The 24378-nt window shown below is 33.5% G+C and overlaps 1 protein-coding gene across 1 annotated transcript in view; it reads left to right on the top strand.

Annotated features, from left to right (window-relative positions):
* LOC149805294 (uncharacterized) overlaps window positions 1–24378 on the top strand; it is a 190745-nt gene that overhangs the window by 72187 nt on the left and 94180 nt on the right. Inside the window, exons 20-25 of the mRNA XM_089933887.1 lie at window positions 1914–2084; window positions 2744–2996; window positions 7324–7487; window positions 8501–8671; window positions 18513–18765; window positions 24037–24200. Of these exons, the coding sequence (XP_089790013.1) occupies window positions 1914–2084; window positions 2744–2996; window positions 7324–7487; window positions 8501–8671; window positions 18513–18765; window positions 24037–24200 (1176 nt within the window). The remainder of the gene's footprint in view (window positions 1–1913; window positions 2085–2743; window positions 2997–7323; window positions 7488–8500; window positions 8672–18512; window positions 18766–24036; window positions 24201–24378) is intronic.

Below are 24378 nucleotides of genomic sequence, written 5' to 3'. Positions count from 1 at the left end.
GACAGGATCCTGGCCATCTTGTAAGTGCTGAGAACCATGAACCATTTGTTAGGTCACCTATATCTGTCTCTTCTGGGGACCTTGAACTCTCTGGTCACATGGTACCCTAGGAAGACCTTATTTGTCCCTCTCTATTTTCTCTTCTTGGTGATCTGGAAACTGCACAGAGACCCCTAACAGCATAGATTTCTCCAGGACCAGACTTTCACCATCACCTGAATTGGTGGGGAAATTGGGACAGGTTTTTGACTAGGGTCTTCATGCACATCCATGAGTCAAATTCCACTCCTAACTATTCATGGATGTGTCAGATTTGGGGTGGGGCACTTAGAACTAGGAGGAATAGTTCTTTAGAGTTTGTAAGTCTAAAAGAATCAATCCTGCACATTAACAAGCTAGAAATGGACAAAGTTTCAAGCAAAGTTACCAAGTGCATCATTCTGGTCAGGAGATGCCCAGTGTGCAAAGTCGATGATGATTAGTTTATAATCTTTTGTTACAGGTAAAGTAGGAAGCACATTAATACTAATTGTTCTTCTTTTGAGTACAGTGGCTGATTTTTTGTACTTTCTTTTTGAAGAGAAACAATGTTCAGCAACCCTATCAAACATACTCAAGTTATTAATGAACCGTGTATAGGTTCGGATCCTCATATTGTCGAAATGATAAAGTATTTTGAGCTGCAGAGTAGAGTGTCTCACTCACTTATACCAAAATTGATCCTTTCATATGTCTTATAGTCTTTAACCATGAGCCTTTGGATGAAGCTTCCTTCAAGAATCTTACCCTCATCTACATCTTCTTGCCTGTCCTTAGTGTCCACAAGATGAAGGAGTGAGCTTCAAGCTCTATGCATTGAACAAAGTTGTCTAAAGTTATATGCCAATTACAAGTCAGTATCTCTCCTTTGTCATTAGGTTTCTTATCCAAAAAACAGCTACCTTTGGTTACTGCCACTTTCTAGAGAGATCCTCAGTCTCTGTTGTATTGGAGAGAATTGTTATTCTCTTTTATAACTAGTTAGGGCATTAAGATTACTTGAGCCCTTCTACAAGGAAAAGAAGGGGTATGAAGTATCTTTTCTTCCCTTAAAGGGCTCAGCTGTTGTTTCAGTATCCACGTTTTATTGGTGGATTATCAAAATGTACAAAAGAGAGTTTATCATTCCCTGACCAACAGGGATCTTAGATTGATGAGAATGAAAGCCCATGAAGTCCGAGCCTTTGCTACTTCCTAGGCATATCTAACTCATTCATCACTGGATGATGTTATTATAACAGTGTTTTGCTTATCACACATGACCTCCTTCTACCATCATTTCTTAATGTATCAGAGTGATGGCATATATTCTTAAGGGCCTATTCCGGTGGCACAATAGTCAGTGAAGTTACAGATTCTAACTTCTACAGTAAGGGTGAGTATATCCTTGCTTATTCCATTTCTTGAGGTCATCAACCTTCTATCATTCTGGCAATTCCAGCTATGCAATACTGACAAGTTACATATTAATGATATTATGTAGTGGGTTGGGATAAACCGATATTAATGATATAATACATACCTGTCGGCATTGACGTATTTCTTCCTCCCATTCCAATGATGTCCCACGGGTAGTTTGATCCTGAAAAGATGAGGCCTGCAATAGTAAGCTATACAAAACCTGACAGGTGAGTATTAATACATCATTAAATTTAGTTTTCCATCCCCAAATAACTGCATTTTTATTATTTGCTATTGATGATGATCACTGTGGTTTATTTACATCAGACTTGTAAAATTTGCTATTTAATGTTTGTAAATGTTGAAAAACAATTTTCAGGGCCTAATTTTCTAAGATGATTGTCATTCTGAACAATGCTGTTGAGTATTAATCTGCTGAGTGTGTCATAAAAATGATGTTTTCTACATTTCAGGCTTTTCTTTGGGACGATGGAAGCAAGACAATGGTATAACTGGTTTATTATTGAATGATCAACTTACCAACAGACTTTTTGAAGAACTTGGGATATCTGAATATTTGCTTACACCATCTTGTGATAGAAGTAGAGTTCCTTATAAACCATTCAGTGGGGGATGGAATATTGGTAAGTTTGTTTATAAAATCTTAGCAAGATGTTTTTGAGACTTTGGTTAATTTGTCTATTGCATTCAACTACTTTGTATAGAAATGATTTCCTTTTTAGTCCACCTAAGTTAATGGGAAAGTGAGACATAGCAGGTACTCATAAGCCTGTACCAAATGTCACTGGTTTATTAAAGTTCAGGTTAATGTTTTTTTATTTGTTAATATTTCCTAAACCTTATGATAGATTTTTTTTAGTACTTGGGGTGAATTGTTATTAAGCTAAGACAATTCATTTTGTGACATGCACATTCGCCCCTTTAACCACAGAAAACTTGCATTTAGGTTTTATTTTAAAGTATTTTCATTTGCTTTAATTTCCTAAACCCCTTAAATGTCTGCCAGTTCTTTTCCTATTCTGATGATATCATACCTTACAGTTGCAATCTAGATTATGCTTTCCCTTTCATACTTCACCATGGAACACAGTTTCATATTTTTTATTCTCAACACTAGTTTTAATTGTAATTTTGTCCTGAGGAAGCATAATCTGCATTCAGTTTAAAATATAATACGTCCTAAATAAATAGATTTTTGTTTTGAATTTTTGCTGAACTAACATGTTGTATGAATGTTCCAGTCATGGAGCTGTTGTTTTACCAGACATGATCTGTTTTACAGAATGCCCCAAACTGACCAGTCTGAGTGACCTGCCTAATACAGTGTCCTGCCACATCTCTGACCAGTGTCAGAGCCTGACATGTTGTGTGAATGAACCAGACATAGGGAGGTCATTTCTTTTGGCATTGACCATTGATACTTGCTCCTACAGACTTACAGCACAGATAGAGAAAATGATTCTCAACAAGGTGCTGATCAAGTACAGATGGGGTCAAGTGGAAACAATCTCCATCTTTGGGCCAGTGAAGTTGGAGTAAGTAGACTTATTCTCACCATTCTATGAAAGAAGCTTTTCTATTATCATTACAGTGTACATCCAGACCCATACATTTTCAAGACACCATATTTGAAATATTTTTAATAATTTTGAAAAGTGCATTCAACTTTTGGACAACATGTTTTTTTAAGCTGATGAAAAGTCAACAAAACAAAATCAGTTTGGGAACTTAAACTAAAGACTGTTTGACCTGTACTCTGAAATAGTTGACTGAATAGACAACTATGAAACCCTAATTATAGAATGGATAACCTGAAGGTAATGTCAGTGGGCAGCAATAAAAAGAGTTTAAACACTCCACAACTTGTAGTTCCCTGAGCAAGCAGTCAAAATAAGTTTCACATGTTATTGTCACAAAAGTTATATTCATTGGACATAGTTGGATTCAGTCTTCAGACCTATAGGAATATTAACCAAAATGGTATTCCGTTATTAAATTCTTGCACAATTCTAAGTAACTTGGCTCTTTGTGTTTGGATGGGGTGAGATTCCCATTCATATTTGGAGTTTTAAGTGTCAAGATTATTTTCAAGCATTCTAGAAAGAAAATATTACTTTAAAAATGTTCAGGGTTTAGATAATTTGAATGGATGTATTTCATTTTGGCAATACATTAAGTTTCTATAATCTAGTACATGATCATGATTAGAAATGTTTCTAACCATGATTGAGATTTGTTGAGCTTCAATCAGTTGATGGTGGGCCCCTGGTGGCTGAGAAATCTAAAGTGCTTGCCTTTAATGATCACTGTCATCTCACCTCTGTCCACTTTTATTTGAGGCTTGGGTTTGGCCAGTGTTGGTATGTGAGAAAACTGCCAGTAGCTTCCCGTGGGTTGATGGTTCTTGCCCTGGTTTTCCTAGGTTCTTCCTCAACCAGTTAAACTGGCTGCCATATAAAGTCTATCTTGTACTGGGAAATGGCATCAACCCTAAAACAACAAAAATATAAATATTCCCAGTATTCCCAGATCATGTTGACATTCAGAATAGAAGCCTGCTATCTCTCGAATTCATCCCTATTAAAAGATGAAAAATTCATCTCTCTTGCCTATTACTTCTCCTTGCCACTGCTAAATGTTGCCAGTTTTTTAGACTTCTCTTCCATACACAAGATTGTCTGCCTCTGCCAATCTTGACTTAATACATTGTGATGCATGTTTACACAACACATTACTAAAACCGCATCATGCCATGGCTTTAAGGAAGACTCCATTTGGTTGCAAAATTGAAGACGTTTTGGGGCAGGCAGCTTAGGAACTGCCCCTCTAACTGTCTGCTTTACCTGAATCCTTGTTTAGGAATCTTCCACAACACAACAGAGGGACAACAGATGAGCCAGGCAAAAGGGATCATTTACACCCTAAGAGTCATTCAGATCCCATCCTTATGCCAGCAGACAACAACTGAATCAGTCTAGAAGGCAATTTTACAGAGAAGTAAGAAACCAAGTTTCTCTACCCCCAAGTCTCCCTCTTCCCGATGCTAACTTAACACACCTACCACCTGTAAATAGCCTACCAGTGGGCACCAGACTCTCAATCAAGGGCATGAGCATGCAGTCTTTGTCTTATAGATGCCTACTTTTCATGTCCTTATTCACCCAGTGTCATAAAAGCCTCTTCAGTTTGTTTAACATGACAGCTTTAGCCTGCAGGTTGAGTTATTATGTTACATGAAATAGAAGTGATCTCTGCAAGCCTTATGTTTGAATACAACATTTCAATCCAAGACATCACAGAAATTGTTGGCTGGCATACAATCAACCTTCTTGAGTTTTTATCTCAGGGATTTAGCTTCAGCAGAGAGAAAATCTGAATATGGTGGCCCCTGTGGCTGCATCCTCGATGACCACCAACACAACCTCTTTGCTTTGCTGGATTTACCATTGAATGTTGACAGTAAGAGAATTGTAATAATCATCATAGCAGTCAGATCACATGACCATAGGTTGTGTTGCTTTAAGCATTAGAATAGGTTATCATTCACATGGCGAATCCAATATTTCTTCCCTTATGGGATACATCAGGTATAGATAGGATGCTCATCATTCCCTCCTCCTATTACCTATTTAGCTAATGTTTATGTGATCAGGGAATATATTAAAAAAAGACAGCAAATATGATAGCCAATTGACCCTCCCAACCACTCCACAATGTAAGCATGCTTGTTTTTAGTTTGTTCAGCTTAAAACTGGTGATGCCTAGTGGTTGGCATGTGGTGGTAATGGGCATGTATTACTTTCCTTTGTGTATATAATATAGACAGAAAAAGTGAATTTTCATCTTTTAGGAGGGCTGGATTCAGGAGGTAGCAGGCTTATATTCCTATTGTTAACTCACAGAAGTTTTTGTCATTTTTGCCAGAAATGCAAGTAGGAAACACATTTTGGGTACTGTTTCTGAATACATCCTAATACATTGACTTCCAAGAGATTTCCAGTTAACCTAATGCCTAATTGTGTTAGAAACACTGTGTTTCATTGGCTATTTCACTCATGCATGACCAGAAGGGTAAAAGTTCGAGTACTTTGTGTTTTTTTCTGTTTGCTTACCAAACCCATCATTTTTGTATTGAGACCACTCATTATTCCAAATGCCCATCTTAACTTACTTTTTGGAAAGTTCATCTGTGTGTGTGCAGTTCAGACCAGCCTGCCTTAGATCTGAGGCCAGAAAGTCTAAAATCCAAGCACAAAATCAGATTCAAACCACAGGCAAATATAAAAAAATTGGGTCCAAAAAATTATGTTTTCCCTCTATATTTTGTAGTGCAACTGGAGCATCCAGAATTTTAGTTGTCTTACATGACCTTGATGCTACAGAGCACATTAGTAGGCTACTGCCTCCTGACATATAAATGAGTGCCAGGGATTAATGAGTTAATATAATCTTGTAAATATTTGTGAAGAAACACAATTAACAATATAATGTGCTTTTTTCTAATACATTATGTCCATTAAAACAAATTAAGTAACATGATATGTGTCACAGGGCAAGAATTTGTTCATAGTTGACAGAAATTAAAGTAATTATATAATTTAGGACCACTCACTGGAGATGTTTGTATACTGTGGACATTTAGTGGCAGTAGATATACATGAAATGAAATAGTTTTTACAAACAGAAAGAAAAGCAAACATAAGAATGGACACCAGAATGGTTTTTTTGGTGCTAGTAAAAGCATCAAAATAGATTTTTGTGTGTTCTTTAATGATCAGCAAGGATTTAATACAACCTATAGTTTATCTTACCCACTTGTGACCAAGACTGAACTTGCCATTTACATCAGTACACAGTTCTGATGATAGAGATATAATTTTTTCTGGCCAAGATACTTTGGAAAATTGTTTAATTTTCATGGCACATAAATTATCTGAACAAAGAGAAGTAATTATTTTTAAATGTCTGAATATTTACTTTCAAATTCTCTCTGGAGTAGTAGTTCACCTTTTGTGACTGAAATTTAAAATATTATATTAAGTTCATAATCCAAATGAATATTGCTGTTTTACAAAAGGATAATAAATTGAGCACGCATGATATGAATGGGGAGCTTTGGTGGTTAAAATGATCAACCTAAACCCATTACTTTACATTAATTTTTATAATGCTGATCAAACTCGGTCTTCCTTGCCACAATAAGTGAAGAACCATGTAGTTATAGGAAAGATTTACAATCTTGTTAGTATTTGTGGCATCTCTTTGAAAAATAATTTTGTTAATTGTTCTTTTAAAAAAATGATTTGGACAGTGTAAGCATTGACCATGACATAACTGTATAATTCTGTTATCAGTTATTTTTTACTGATAATATTTGGCAGACATTCTTCTTTCCATCTTGTTCTTGTTAAGAATTGAAGTTGTGTGTAATGTGGAATGTTTTAAAATTAAATTATGAAAACAGTCTTGACACATGAGTAATTTCAAGAGATAAATTCACTTCAGAACTTCATAAAATGTATGCAGACAGATTTTTCTGTTAAATGTTAGTGCTATACAGTATCTGGAACAATCTCATATTGGAGCACAGAACAAGGGAGAGCTGCAATCTGTAATTACTATGGCTATGTTGCATTATTAAAATATTAAAACAAACTCTTATGTATATTGTTCAAGGTGAGAGTTTTGAGATATATGTCCTTCTGAACATATCCCTTATAATAAACCCCTTATTTTCATGTACAGTTATTCTTCTGACTGCAGGGACCTTGGTGGCATATACTGGCTACCATGTGTGGTCAGTCATGGTTAAGCCTCAAAAATGACAAATCTCATCAGTGAATATTTAATTCTTTATGTCAGATACAGCCTGTATGACTTGAGTGGTGACAAGTCTCTCCTTCTGAGCATGTCTGTGTTGATCTGCACCGAGGCAGGGAGGTCATGTGACAGAAAGCTGACTCTTCTGGATCAGACAAAAATTCCAAAGCCCCAATGTTCATGGAATAACACAAGGCTGCTGTCAGGTACATTGTTGTGCAGCTTGAATAAATCAAACAGATCATGATTTTTCTGCCAGTTTTTGATAAATATGATAAGATAAATGATTATGCTGCCTGTCTTATTTGCCAATTTAATGTCACAAAATACTGTTGTCCACCTATCTGGCACTAGTACTTTAAAAATAATAATAATAATGGTGAAGCATTCTGCTAATATAAGTTGTCAGTTAGCTTTTTATGTATAGAACAAATTGCAAATGGCAGAGAAAATTGTATGTCATGCATTTTGTCCAAGGTAAAATTCATGGTATGGCAGGGTTAGGTAAAAGATATACCATGTAGGGTTATATATTTATTTGGCTTGAAAGAGATGAAACCAGTTAGTAGAATTAAGTTGGAAGGATTCATCTTTAGATGCATGACAATATTCATTTTGTGAATATATATAACAGTATGAAAGCTGTGTTATTGAGATACTTATGGTACATATGTTCCCATAAATAAGTGCACAGTTGACTTGCTTTCTTCTAAAATAAGATTATATTCCTTTTTTAAACTATATGGCTTAATTGTACTGAATGTACATTTTGTTGACCCTAAAAACTGACTTACTCTATTACTATGTCAAGTTAACAATACAATCTCTTAGTATCCCTCAATAACAACCCACTGTTGTTATGTCAAATCATCAAAATTCTTACATTTGATATGATGGTGGACCTAAGCCGTGAGTTGACCATTCAGGAACATTTCAAAATGCTGCCAAACTCACTGGGTAAATGGCAAATATTTGAATACCAATTTTCTGCTTGAATGTTTGCAAACAACTACTATGATTTGAATATTCAGATAATAATTTCAGTCTATGTTTCATCCATGTACAACTGTCATAACTTGTTTTTCATGTCCTGTGACACTTAGTTTTAATGTAAAAGAAACAAATGTCTTATTTTAATATTAATTTTATTTCAGTTTTCAAGTTATTGAATTTTAGGGTAGTTTAAAAAAATTATTATTTTGACTACATGTATCATTAGACTTCAGCCTCAATGACTGGATGGAGGAGAGGGGATTTACAGCAAATGCTCTGAGTGATCAAGGGGTATTACTTTTGCTAGAACATCTAGATGTGGCCCAATATCTTATGCAACCAGCATGTACTGTACAAAAAAAGAGTCCATTCAAGAAGCTTGGAACCTGGACAAACTGTGAGTATGAATTTAGATATATTGTGTAAACTTTGTATGTAATTAGAAAAGAAGTCTGAGCTGCATTTGCAGTTGGTACTCTAAATGTTTTATAGCACTTGCACTGGTGATATTGTAAGTCTTTAAATTGTTACCTTAGATAATGTTAATTTGATAGTGTAAACCTTTCTCATATGAATGTCACTGTGATTATTTTGCATATATATATATATATATATATATATATATATATATATATATATATATGGTACAGAATGGGGTAACATATTCCTGCATTGACAATATTGACAATAACATTATTTTCACTTATAGTATAACCAAAAGTATTGTGTTGGTGATAGGCATATGAGAATTTATACATGAAGTACTTTGTTTTTTTTTAATATGACACCCTATTTCTCTGTTGATAAAATAAGGCTGAAAAAACTTCATCCCCTTTGTTTAGATTTTTGTTTGCTGGAACAAATCATATATTGGCACATATCTGATCCAGAATCATATTCCTGCTCATCTCTTTAGTTGGGTATACACGCACTCTCTTGGCACAAAATTTAAGGTATATGAGTAGTGCAATATTTTAGAATGTCAACTGCTACATAATTCATATTTTTATGATACAAAACTAAATAAATATTACAGATTCTAGTGGCAGATAGTTATTATTTCCTGCATTTCTTTCCAACACAGGAGCAATGATTACATATATTAAAATTATTGGTTAATGAACATTAAAATATTCACATTTAATGGCAGCCAAATCTACCTGATGCAGTTGCATAGCTCCTAGTTTTTCTTGTACTAAAAACTAATCAACAACAATTGTTTTCTTTTTTACCATTGTATGTTCATAATTATTCATTTTTGACTTTAATCACATTGTTATTGTGCATGTCTGCATTCCTTCTAGAGAACAATGAACATTTTCAATTGAAACATCATACTTGCTAGGTAAAGGCAAGTAAATTCCTGACAAGTGAGTTCATTATTTACCTTATGCATAAATGAATAGAGCGCACATCATATACAAACAGGCGCGTTTCACATGTGACATAAGATACTGTCATTTTTTATTTTTTTCTTTCAGGAAGTTTTTATTTCAGAGCACAGTGCTGGGACAGTCTGTGGGAAACTGTTGCCACAAGAAAGACCCTTGAGACACTGACACAGACTGTCTCACATGTTCATTGTACACATCAAAGAATCATTGTGGTGGGGGAGTGAGGTGGGCAGCCCTAGTGACTTGCACACTCTCCTGCCATGCATTCTTCACTCAAATATTTGTGTAGGGTCTTGTCTAAGTCACTTTTTAGAGGCTTAGTCCTTTCTGTTGTGAGGAAGGGTTATTGACTTTAGCTATGGGAACAAACACCTCTGTCAAGAATCCCATGTTCTTTCACCAGTCCAATCTGGTGAAATTAAGTTGCACATGATTTTGCAGAAAGAGGCATTTATGAGGTTCCTGAACAATTAGTCTTCTGCATTCTATTCCCAAATCTTCATTGTCATCAAGAAAAGCAGAAAGTTTCATATTGTAATTGATCTTTCCCTTCTAAACCTGTTTCTTCTGAAAGAACCTTTCAAGATGGAGAACTTTTTCAGAATGCAATTCATCAGTCAGATTGAGCAATCTCCATCTACCTTTAGAATGTCTGTTTGCACGTCCTGATATTTCCACCACAGTACTAATACCTCAGTGTCATTTTATTTAATTTATATTTGATTTAATTTAATTGCCTGTTTGTAAGTTTCAAACTTTTTATAAAATTTCATTACACGTCAAAGTAATGTAATCTTGTTTACTTAAGTTGGCATTTATTTCAGAAAATTCAGTTTGACCTGACTCTTTTCATAAACACCTAATAATAGAAACACTGTTTCTATATTTGACTAAGTTCCTGACCTTGATTCAGAAATCACTGAAACAAGTCAACAACTTTCTATTTTTATTTTATTCTCAGAATAAAATGATTGGCTTTTTTCAAGGTCATACTGTGAGTACGTGATTTTAGATATGTAAACAGCCTCTATTTTGCAATTCTGGGTTTTTCAAAATTGCACAGTAGTTAGATTTAATACTGATGTTTAGAGATATTTCTCATTTGGGCTTTTACTTTGGACACTGAAAAGTGTTTCATTGTGACCAGATGAGTCTACATTTTATTTGTTGGAATTAATAATTCTTTTTTCCTGGAAATATTTGAGTGCTCATACAGAATTCTTGGACAAAGACATTTCTTTAAATTTTATTTGGAATTCAAACACAGGAATATTATTTTCTGTGGTTCACAAAGAACTGTAAACACATCACCGCTATACTGACTACAGTTAATGTCATCGCCTTCCATTTTGGATTTTTCGTTGGGACAAGAACTTGAATTCATTAGAACATTTCATTACTAGGACTTCTAAAATTTAATTCTTGGATTATTTTTGATCTGATTCTTAAAACCTTAAGTTCCTATTTTTACATTTTTACATTTTTTTCTCCAGGGAAATAAATTATTTGATAAATTTTTCAAAGATTTTTGTTTTCAATCTTTCTTTTGTTACTTTTTATTAGAGCCAAAACACGTAACATAAGATCAGGGTTTACTTGGAACAGGAAGTTTTTAAGTTATAGATTCTGCCATTTGGAATTGCTTTTGCACCCAGTCTTCAGCTGTATTATGGGAGTAGTAGTGCCACACTTCCAAAAAATTCTCTTGTATTTTGATTACTGACTGATCCACAAGGTTCAGGTTCAGTCCCTCAATCAGGATCTGTTCTGTTGTTGGTCGAGAAGTCAGAGCTTGTTTCATCACAGGACTTCATCTACATGTGGATGAACTTTCTCATGAATCAGAACTTAGTCCAATTTTCATTCAGCTCTGACCTGTCTAGGATCAGATTTTCATCACTATTTGCACTGGTAGATGAATCAGAACAGATTCCTGAATAGGATCCCCATGCAGGTACCTGACCCCCACTCTCTATCTGTTTGCTAATGCATCATCTTCTAGTTGCAGTGCTCATTTAGAGCCAGGTGACTCTGGACTTATCATCCCTTTGCAGTTGGTCAGCAGGATCATTGAGGGGTCAATGTGTCTTGGTCTCCTCCAACAACACATCCATTGCAGCATTTATCCAATGTCAAGGAGGCACATGTGCCCCTTATGTTTGTGTGGAGGTCTGGAACCTCCTCCTTGAATAACATTACCCTCTGAGTTTGCCAAATTCTGTGTAAGAGAAAGATTTTAGTGGACAGTCTGTCCAGGTCAGGTAAAACAGTCCACATGTGGAATGATCTCTTCACTGCTCCATAACAGGGTCACTTTTCTCATTATGGGGACACCCTCTTAGACAACAGCCTACACATTCTCTACCTTGGCTCATTTCAGGCCATCAGAACTTCTAATGTCTAAGTTACCAGGTGAAGAATCTTCTGTGATTAGTGCATTAAGAAACACACTGATTATAGCTGTCCCTCTGTAACTTCCATTGCTTTCCATTTCTTTTTATTCCTTTTTGAGGACAAAATATGTTTAGTATCAACTATTAAATACTATAAAACTGGCATTATCAAGACACTTAAATTGTCTCAGGGCATTGCAACCAGTTTGGATTTGCACCTTGCTAATTTCATTAAGTATTTTGAGCTGTAGAGATCTGTCCCCAACTCTCCTATACCCAAGTGGACCTCACACCCAAGAGACCATGATTTTACTTGCCTTGCCATTTGTGAGAAGACATAGTGAGATTCATGTCATGTCTATTGGTACTGGCTGTCTCCACTTTAATGGGAATTATGAATCCAATCTCCTTTGTCAATTGGGATTTTTAGTAAAACTCAGTTAACTTTTGAAGCTCCACTCAGTCAGCTGTGTGCTGGTGATGGTCAATATAGACCTTTATGCCCAGTAAGTGTAGATATTATTTCTATCATAGTGCCACCAAATGGAAATGGAATGATAGGAAACATCTTTTTCTTCCTCTCAAGGGTTTAATTGACATTTTGGCTTCCACTATGTCATTTTGGATTGTCATCACAATCAAAAGAGTCTTTTGTCAATAGATATCGTTCTTTTATGAAACTAGAATCTTATGAGGTTTGAGCTGTTTCTGCATCATGAATCTATTTTAATTGTTCTTCATTGGAGGACATCATAAAGGTAGCAATTTGGCAATCTGATACTACCTTCTATTACCTCTGCTTGTTAGCATAGCAAAGCACAGGCATTTTTCCTCTGGGATCCATTTTTGTGGCACAACATGTGACCCAGAGGGACACCAACAGTTTGTTAAGTGGATCTCTCCCTTAAATGGTGAATATATTCCATTTTCTGTTTTTGAAAAGTTTAACAACATCAGCCTACCCACCTGTCAAATTCAGCTTCACAGTAGGAATGGGAAAGATATTGCTGCTACTAAAATGTTGTTTGGGGGGGGGGATGTGAAACTAATTTTAATTATACAATACGTATTTGTCGCTGTTTGCAAATGTCCTCCTTCTGCTCTGTTCAGATATCCTGGAGTAAGCATAATTTTTAAAAAGATGACTGTTCTGTATGAAAGTTGCATGAGTGCATCATGTTATTCACCACTCTTTGGGAGAATGCATTCACATCAAATACATGAGTTTTTGGGCATGAAAAAGTTATAGCTACACAACTGTTTAGTATTGCTTAATTATAATTAGTTTTACCATTGCCCCAAGAAACTTCATTTTAAGGAAATCATAGTATGACCCAGGTGACTTATGTGATTTTTGCTTGATTTTGGCAGTAAATTCAAAATTTACCTGGGTCTTGTCTTAAGTGTCCATCATGTGAACATATCTGCTTTTCAATGGTTCTTCTAAGAAGTATTTGTAAAGCTTAGTCTTGCATGTCTAAGTATAGACATGACAAATCAAATGCTAATAATTGCTAATTAAAGTCATTAAGCAAACGAAAAATTTTGTTACTGTCTTTACCCTATGCTTTGGGATGCCCTAAATAGTTATTTTTATTTATTTTTTAAATTAGGGACAAAGAAAATAATTTTCAACAAAACTGTTGGAAAACTTTGGGTTGGTGTAGGATAGGGGCAAGATCAACCATTCTTATAATTTCTGAAGTACGGTGATGAGAATAATACTCAGTTAATTACAGAACTAATCTACTTGAGACCTTTTATCTTTTATGTACAATATATACAGTATATACATGATGATGTGAAGAATCTGGCTTAACACTAAATAATTAAGTAATTTTAAAATTCAAAGTATCATGTCCAGGAACACATGCACAGGCATCTATGAAAACATAAACATATAAAACATAAAATATCATCCTGCACTGAAAATTCAACTGTGAAAATGATGCAAAATTACAGAAAAGCAGACAGTATTTATTGTACTTGAACTGTTCAATTTTCTAAAGATTTCATCCATTTGAGACATTGATTATGAAAAGAAGAAATGCTAAGAGCCTGCCTTATGTCACTGGGAATGTTCCATGCCAGTGGACCAGTATATTGAAAACTTTTTTTTAAACAATTCCTTCTTTGGCCTTGGTATAATGTAATTTTTACTTCTTATGGACCTTAAATTTGGAGTACTATCAGCATCTCTTTGGTGAAAGATATTGCTTAGATAGACAGGAATGGCTTTTCTGGATACTTTATACATCAATTTGGTCTTTCTAACAAATATTCTTTCATTTATTGTTAAAACCTTTATATTGTTCATTGCATCCTGAAAATTGTCTATACATTGATCTAGAATTAAATGGCATGCCCTCTTTTGAAGTCTTAAAAATGTTGTTATCTTTGAATTAGAGGCATTACCCCAAATTATATTACAGTAGTCCAGATGTGGCTGAATATAACTTTTATAAAAGATGACTCTATACTGAAGAGGAATGTATGTTTTGGTTTTCCTCAGTACCCAAAGATAAGAACTGATCTTTTTTGAAATGTGTTTAATGTGAATACACCAAGTAAGATTGTTATCTATGAATACACCAAGAATTCTATCTTGAGAGGTCAAATTAAGGCTCACATTGTCAAATAGAACCTGGAGTTTGTCGTTATCTAGCCTTGCTCATTTTTGTTGTGTTGTAACTAATAGGGCTTTTGTTTTTTATGTATTTTTGATCCAACTGCTTTCCCTGCACCATACTTGAAGTCTGTTGAGAGACTCTTGTAAGTTATTTTCAAGTACGGTTTTGGTTTTACCCATCTCAGACATTATAGTATCATCTGGATAGAGGTCATTGGAAGAAATTGAAGTTCCAATCTTAAGAGGTAAATCATTGATAAATAGAATGAATAACAGAGGTCCAAGGATAGAGCCTTGTGGTACTCCACAATTAATATTTTTACTTTCAGAAAGTTGACAATTTAGAGATACTTTTTACACTCTATTGGTTAAGTAAGAAGTTGAACAATTAGTTTTTCAATGTACTGTAGATATGACATTTTTCATTTACATTGTTTGCCTTTTTGATGTATTTTTATATAAATGCAATTGTTTTCAAATGAGTGAATAACTACATCATGACTGTACAGCAGTTTGTCAATTTCAGTGAAGTTTGAGTTGTCAGAACTGTCATGCATGATCATCGCTATCATCTCCCTGTGGATAAGATTAAATTGACAGAAACTATCAAATACTACTACTTCTACTAATATTGCTATTACTACTACTGATAATAATAATTATAATCATTATTATAGTGGGTGACTCATTTTGTCCAAGACTATTCTCCACTGAGACCCACTTAGAAAAAAAGGATAACTATTGACATCATGCAGGTTAATAGTAATTCTTATTTAGTGTTTGAGTAGGGTGGTGTTAGATGAAAGTTATTTAAACATATTGTCAATATGTTCATCCCATTGTAAATTGTTATCAAAAGTTTTTTATCTTTGACATTTTCCAAATGACAATTATTTCCTGTTAGAAATAGTTTTGGATTCCCTATTTTATTTATTTTAGTGATTTCCTCAATGTCATGCTTTCTGTTTTATTTTCATTTATTGACATCTTAATTTGTTGTTCCCCACTTTGAACTCCGACAAGGTCTAGTCTGATTTTGGATAATCTCAGCATCATCTGTAAACAGTTCTTATTTACATATATTATAATATCTGGCCAATGGGGGTATGTGAGAAAGCTTTCTAGTAGCTTCTTGTGGGTTGGTGGTTCTTTCTGGGGTTTTCCCAGGTTCTTCCTCCACCATTTATACTGGCCTTGTGCTGAAAAAGGCATTAAACCCTACAACAACAACAGCAACAACATAAATTATAAAGAGGAGAAGGCCTAAACAGAGCTATGAGCAACCCCTGAATGAACAGTACTGTTTGAGTTTGTGAGAGATTGTTACCATGAAGCAGTTTAACATTTGCAGCAGTATTTCGTGATCAGCTAGAGTAAAGTTTTGGATTTTTAAGTCAGGAAAAACAATCCCATTAAAAAAAACACTGTCCATTTATTGTAGCCAAGTGCTGTTACTTTGATGAGTTCTGTCTGGAATGAGTGATTGTTTCTAAATCCTCATTGTGCCTTTTAATATGAAATAGAGACAAAGTTTCAAGAAATTCTTTGACCTGGTTAAATACTTGTTTTTCAGTATTGTTAATGTTAATATTGGTCTTTAATTCCTGGATCATCTGTTTGTCCTTGATAGTTCTAATGGCCATAGGCCAAAAGCATTTATTTGATAGTCATTTGTCTGTCATTCATTAACACATTTTTATTATTGCTGCTTCTATCTTTACAAATACATTTTACCCAAGGTCTTGTTGGTTCTAAATTAAAATTATATCTGTCATACATCTAGTATGGCTGCTACAGCAGGCATCTTGAGATATTTTTTGTCACATATTACTTGAGCGACTTCTGCTATGAATGACCACCTGTTATTTATGACCAAAACTGTTATGCATAGATTGAGTTTATTTATTAAAAGAACTGTCATGAGATTGCTAAATTTTTTATTTTTTTAAATGGTGGATAGATCTTCAGACTAGGCTTTCATTGTTGCACATTGAATACATTAACTGTGTATGGAATTTATGTAGTGCCTGGAGTGAATGAAGCCTTTGTCTCTTAATAAGTTACTAGTATTTTCTGGGTGAATTAATTTTACAAACTTATAAATTTTCTTATTCTTGTATGCTTTACTGATTTACAGTTATTAAAACCTGCACTTAGAACCAAAGGTCCCACTGTGATATATATCATTATCTGTTCATCATAGTTTGTTGGTTACATCCTTTGTATAATGAGTTAATCCACCTGTATCACTGGTGAATAAAGCCTTTGACTTTTGTCTAAAAATAAATAAATTATGTTTATGGATAGATTAATGCAGTCATTTGATTTAACATTATATATATATATATATATATATATATATATATATATATATATATATATATATATATATATATATATATATATATATACACACACACACAAATGGAAACGTTTTATGATATGTATATCTTTATGTAATGTAAAATTATCTTGAGATGAGTGTATGCAATATTTTAATAAGACATATGAATAAAGAGTGCAATATATGTACAGTAATTATGGGTATTTTTCCTTCTTAAATCTAGTTTAATTTTGATCTTGAAAACTTGACCATCTTACACAGACCAGTTATGAGAAACAACCCATGTTGAGAGATCACTTTTTGTTTACCAAAGAGGTGTGCTCTCAGGACTGGTTATACTGTATCCTGAACAGGTGGTCTTGTTGACATGGGGGTTTTACTTAAAAACTTCTATGATGTCTAGTTTGTCCTTAATGAATATGATGCTGATCTCACATCCTGTATGGCTTCCATGCAGTGTGTTCATTAATTTTACAAGTACAAGGTTTTTCCATAAAAAAAGGTGGTTTTAAAAAAATATTTTTTGACTTCATAAAATGGTTATTGGTTTATAGGTGTGTGCTAACACCAACATTGCCAGGGTAAATCCCCAGACCCTGGCACCTAATGACACCACTGCTATAGTGTGCATCTTGGAAATTGTTATTAAAACTTCTCCTTATTGGATGGTTGTATTGACTTGGGGTTAAACTAAAATACTTCTTATGATGTCTAGTTGGTCATAAATGAAAATGGTGTTTATTTGAAATCCAGTATGAGAAATGGATGAAGTCCTGGGATAATAAAGATCTTCAGGCAGTTTGAAAGGAGAAGCAGTATCAATGCAAAATCTCCTTTTTACAGTACTTTGTAAACAAATCTATTATTTTGGTCCTGAAGAGTATTACTGACCATAACTTTAAAAAACATTAAAAAATGTGTTTAGAAAATTAGGGTAAAGACAATAGATATTGATTTACTTATTAAGCAATGGATATTGATATTGCATTAATCTAACAAACTTTTGTTCATCAGGTTGGTTGACTAGCTGTCAAGAATAATAAGGACAAAACAGTTGAAGTTTGTAATATATGGAGATATATATAGTTAGATAATAAAGAATTTTTACACACTGAATGCAAATACAAAAAATGACAGATCCTGCTTGATTTATTGATGACTCTTTAATTTCTGTATATGTATGCATGGATGGGCATCTACAAATGCACACATACCAAGCATTTCTTGCTGGTGAATTACATTTTGTGGTATGTGAGTGGAAATGATGGCAGTTATAAAAATGTCCATACTCTATTCAGAATGTCTTACAACCAGATGACTCTTACTTCAAGTTAAGTTCTGTCTTCTGCAAATTGTCAGTTTTGTTTCTTAAATACAGGATTTAGTCTGGAGAAGACATTAAAATGTTATGTCTTTCGAACAGTTTATATCTTAAGTTAGATATTCTTTGTCTGCAGTTATGGTTTATTTTTATACAGCTTGTTCAGTCCCAGTGAATCTTCCTGCTTTAAACAGTCAGATATCCTGTTATCTACATGACAGCTGTACATCAGTGGAATGCTGTGTCCAAGTTCCCATCATAAAAAGAAATGTCATTTTCAGGATCTCCTTAGACAGCTGCCACTTACAACTTACCCTCAGAATTGAGGAATTGACATTTAATACCAGTTTGCTGGATTATCCATGGGGAGAGACAAGGACAGTCTCTATTCTTCAGGTCCTGCAGATTCAGTAAGTTATCTATGTGCATTTCAGGTTTTAGGGATCACACCAATCATTCATTTTCTGTAGACACAAATGTTAACATTTGAGAAAATAAAACTATTTTGTGTACTAGATGACCCAGTAGACTTCACATATTTTTCTTCATTGAAGTAAGTGCAATATTCTCTGAATAATCAAACTGATGTGCTTCACAACATTTTCTCAACATAAATGTCCTTCATGTGGGTGCTGATATAACAAAAATATAATTAGTTTTGGGCTAGGTAGGCACAACCTATTTTTAGCCTTCCAGAAAAAATCAAAATCATGCATGTGCATATATAAAATCTGTGTAGATATTGAAATAGCAGATACAAATCTTGTAGAATTAAACATGAATAACTCAATGTTGATATTGCATCATTTGGACTAATCTCCAGGTATTAAGTTTAGTATGCAATAGTTTTCTGTTTTGAAACTGGTAAAAAAATTCAAATTATTATTTTTCCATGCACCTTAAAATCTGATTCCCTGTAAAACTTTCTCCAACTGAATCATCAAAATTCACCATCAAAATTAAAAGAGCATTAGATTTTTTACAAAATGACACTGGATTATTGCACTTGATTAAGTTTCACTTTGCTGATATGTGTGACATAATTTTAGAATATTCTGACCAAGCATTATTAAAGCTGAAGTGTATTCATTCCAGTTATTTCAAGTAAAAGTGATGGATTTTGTTTAGCTGATCTACAAATGATCAGGGGAAAATGAATGTGTGGGAGAATAAATGAGAGAGAGAGGTGAAGAAAACTAGGACACATACATTTGTGCTACAAACATGTATCTTCATGAAACCATTGCTTTGTAGACTTATGATTGGGAAGTTAAAGTGACAAATATCAAGTAGAACATAATTTAATATTATGTTAGGAGAAAACGGGTTAGATTTATTGGGTTCTACATGCCCCATATATGATTGAAAATTTTGATGAAGCATTGGTCATAATTTTGACAAAAAATAGGCATCTGATGTATTTGTTTCCTAAATGTGGCTTACATTATGTTAAAGTTAACAGATACCTTGAGATTATTCTTATATGGCTGAAGGCACAGTATTTTGGTGAATCTTTCCAGTAATTGCCCTAATTTGTTTTCTTCTGTCCTCATTCTGTTGATGAATGTACTGACTGTAGGTTTACCATTAGTTAGTTTAGTTTCTTGGATTTACAAAGGATCAGTGTTGATTGTTCAACTTACTGCACATTTCCTTCACTATAATCTTTGTATCAGCAAGTTCTTTGTTGACTTCCTACTTATTAAGGTTAAATAGATAACTCCTTTGAGTTTTTAAAACCTCTTTGTCACAATGTAATTTAGCATTCTAAAAAATATCATTAAACCCCATGAAAAATACTTAGTCATTGAAATCTAAACAAAAATTTCTAATAACTTTAGCAACTATATTCTGCAAAATCAGTGAAAGGTTACAATCTGATGAAAAAATTTCAGCATACAAACATAAGAAATTTAGTTAATATGGAAGGTCCCATTATAATATTTGAATTGTTTTTGCAATCAGGAAGCAGGTCATTTGCCTCAATTGACATTTTTATGCATTACATGTTAAAACGCTATACTTCATCTTGGGATCAGTAGAATCTAAATATTTGTTACAACTTGTGGATTAACTTTAATTTAAATCGCATATACTCTCATTTGATAAATATTTAATATATATGCATATGGACATCTGTCCATACACACAACCAATGTTGCACCTAGGATCCTCAGGGCAATGGACATCATGTCCCCATTCGCTTTAAAACTGTGAGGAATGAGTTAGAAAAAACCTTGAGATTTAAGGAAGGGTTAAAGAGGATATTTTCATTAGTCTTGGTAATTTTGTCATCATAGTTTTGTTGTCTGGACTGCACTTCCAGTTTTTCAATGGATGTTTAAATTATTGTAATAGAAGTAACCAATAAAGACATTGACATATTCAAAATATCTAGCTTACCTGAAGTGATGTGAATTTTATGTTATGGATCTTGCTTTTATTTAACTTGAATCTTCACTTAATGTCTACCATTGTTTCATACAATAATTTTTTCTTAATTTTAGTTCATTTTAAAATAATAATTAATTAATTAAATGCTACATTATAGTACAACAACTGTCAATGTCAAACCTCAATTTTTAAAAATTGTTCTAAACATAAAATATCAATGTTGCAATTTCATTGCTAGTAATTGCGAAATTTCAGCTCATCCTTGAGGAAACCTGTGAGTTCGGTTTGGGAATTTTAAGTTAACTTTAAACTTTGGAACTTACTTCTCTATAATGAACCAAATCTGTGAAACAAAATTGTCCTTGCTTCAAGTACTCCTTTTGGTTGCTTCTTTTGTTATCATTGATCACATTCGTGAATTAGAATTATACTACTGGTTAATGTTAGATACTTGTAACATTAATTAATGTTGTAATTATATATATTACCTACTTAATAATATTAGAACAGTTCAAATGAGTTCATCTGACACATTATTGTGACTGCTTTCCCTAATGTGAGTAGGATTTGCTGTAAGCTTTTCTTAATTTCACCTCTTTATTTGACTTGATCCAATAATAGCAATTACCATGTTAATACAAATTAGGTTAACTTTTAAGTGATTGTAATGGTACAACAAGCACTTTCACAAATTGAAGAAAAAGATACATTTGGTACTTTAATATGGTTCTTATATTAAATATGCTTGCAGACATAACTTTTGAAGGTTCATGGACACTTTTCATGTTGTAATACAAAAAAGAGCATATAGCATTTATGATGATTATACTGAAATTAAATTAAAAGATTGAACTAAAAATTAATTTCATTTGATGAAAGATATTGAATTTAAATTTATTTTTTAAGTTCTGCCACCAGTAGGTATTATTGATATTTTCATGGGAGGAAATTTTGTTGAATATGGTTATTTACAGTGTACTGAGAACTTTTATTTATAAAAACAACTAACAAAATATATGACTTCATATTAAAAGTTTTGAATTTCATGATGTTGATGTTTCTGGGCAATTACTGCCATAAAATAAGTGATATATCAAAAAGTTTAATTTACCAGTTTTGATCTCAAGTTTCATTACATTCAACAAATGGGGACCAATTCTAGTGGTATTTTCTAGAAAAAAATGGAATCCATGCCTAACCCCATATTACAAGCAGGTTTGCAAGTTATCTGGGTGCAAATTATCAATGGAGAGGTATACTGAAGCTCAGCAGACAAATTAGCAGGCTTTGAATATTTAAATCGTTAAATTTTTTGTTTTGATTCAAATAAATTGGCATTTGAAATTTTGTTACATTGGCAGTAGCTGGCACTAACATAGATGTGGAGGTTAGTACAATCCTAACCTCTTGCATCAACATCAGCTGTGTTGACAAGCCACCTGTGTTGATGATAATGCAAAGTCCCAGGCCCAAGGTCTATTGTTATTAACAAATTTATCAGGCTTATGTTGATTTTGAGATAAAAAATATATGTATATGTCCACAGAAGCCCTAGATCCCAAACTGAACAAATCATGCCAGTCTCAATCCATATTTTGTACTACATATATTTGTTATTACTGTCACATTAATAAAGCAAGCCAGAAACAATCTTTAATAAAAGCAATGCACTCTTCATCAAAGGAAGTCTTGCACAAAACCTAAATTAAAGCAATGAGTCAGATTGATTGTTGAATTTTCCAAAGTGGACAGTTATTGGAACATATTTATTTTGAAGTGAAAGTTTCTTTTTGTGGAGGAAAAAAGTTACTTTATGCTTACAATGGCTACCAATGGTACATGAAAGATGTTTGTGAAAAATTTTCACTTGTTGACTGGTTTTCATTTCCCTATGAATAGTCTCATCCTATTGGTAGCCTAAGCAAGTTGATCACTTTTTCATTGTCTCAGGCACACCAAAATGTAGACAAATTTAAGTACATGTAGAATATAAACAACATTTAGACAGCCACATGCTACTTGCAACAACGAATATTGAATTGTTTAGTGACACATGTTTGGTAACAATGGGATATATATCAAATGAGGACTACTGTTTGTTGTAATATATATGCTTATATGTGTGTTCTAACAAGATGTGGGTGATAAATTCATGAAATTTTCACATACATGTTTGTCTTTCTTTCAAGCAAAATTCCCTGCATTTATTTTCTCTCAGTGTAATCCTAATCTCTGACAACAGGTCACCATTTACACATTTCAGATAAATTTGATTTTTTCAGTGCCCCTCCCCCACCATTCCTTATATTGACATTCTTATCTTGGGTCCAAGGATGTCAAGATAGACTTGTATGTGCAAGATCATAATTATTACATGCATTTATGTGATGAATGTACATCTGAGAAAAATTGCAAGGAGGTTTTCTAATTTTACCTAAAGTTTGAAAGCTAATGTGTTATGATGAAAAAGCATGCCTAGGTGGCATATAGGACTCATTTTGGGGTCATGTGACTAAAGTTGTGGGAACTGATGAGGAAACACTTAAGGTGCAACACTGTACACTCATGCATACACACCTGCACACAAACTTACTCCTGCATATATACTAACATTCAATGCATGCACACTCTCAAATACACTCATAAATAATTTCAGCAAATAACCTTGGTTTGTGTCCAGTAAATACATACATTTATTTTATGCTTATCAGTGAATTACTTGATTTTCTAATTAAAATAATATTGATATTTCACTGTAGTGAAAAAATAATATTTTTTCACTATAGGAACTACTTTTTGGGTCAGAACATACTTACCTCCCTTTGACTTTGCACCTTAGCAAATTAATAATTAATAATTAATTATTAGCAGATTAATAATCCCTGCCTGTTATCCTTGAAACTTGTAGTTTGTTATTCTGGAAATATCAGTTAATTTTTATCAATCTGATTGGACCTAATTTTGTGTGCAGGTACACATAGCACAGCAGAACATGTATGGTAAACAGCTGACATTACCGTAAGAAATTTGCTAATTCACTGTGTCACAAACTTTAGGTAGCCAATATATGTGAGCATAAAATAAAAAGAATATTTGCTTGAAACGAGTGAATAGTGGATACATTTCATCTCAGGGGTGAAAAACTCTAGCATTTTCACTTGTTGCTTCGCCAATCATGAAAAGACTGAGTTTTTCATCCACTTGATGAAATATATCTGTTTTTCACTTGTTTCAAGCAAATATCCTCATTGTATATATTACATTGCTAAATGTTATTCAATTTCCAGGTACAGAGTGTCAAATCTTGAGAGTGAGAAGATGTATGAAGTAGACCTGACTTTCTCCATGTGTCTGGAAGCTGGGGAAAACTGTCAAATGAAAGTCCCTGTTCTGTCAAATTCCAGATTTCCTAAGCTGACCTGTAACCTTAAGCAGGAATACACCATACCAGGTCTTGTGCCAGCTGTCTTCAATGTTATTTCTACAGTTCTGTAACCCAAAAATGTTATCTATTGAGCATAAAAGTAAAGGGACTATATATTGAAATAAATACACAATTTTATTGAAAAAGAAAAGCCCAAAAGAAAATAAATTAAATTTTTCTGTCAGCATGAAACATAGTTATTTAG

This window comes from Sinohyriopsis cumingii, chromosome 2, assembly GCF_028554795.1.
Source record: "Sinohyriopsis cumingii isolate HCF-2022 chromosome 2, ASM2855479v2, whole genome shotgun sequence".
Lineage (NCBI taxonomy): Eukaryota > Metazoa > Mollusca > Bivalvia > Unionida > Unionidae > Sinohyriopsis > Sinohyriopsis cumingii.
This window is presented reverse-complemented; position numbering and strand designations above follow the sequence as displayed.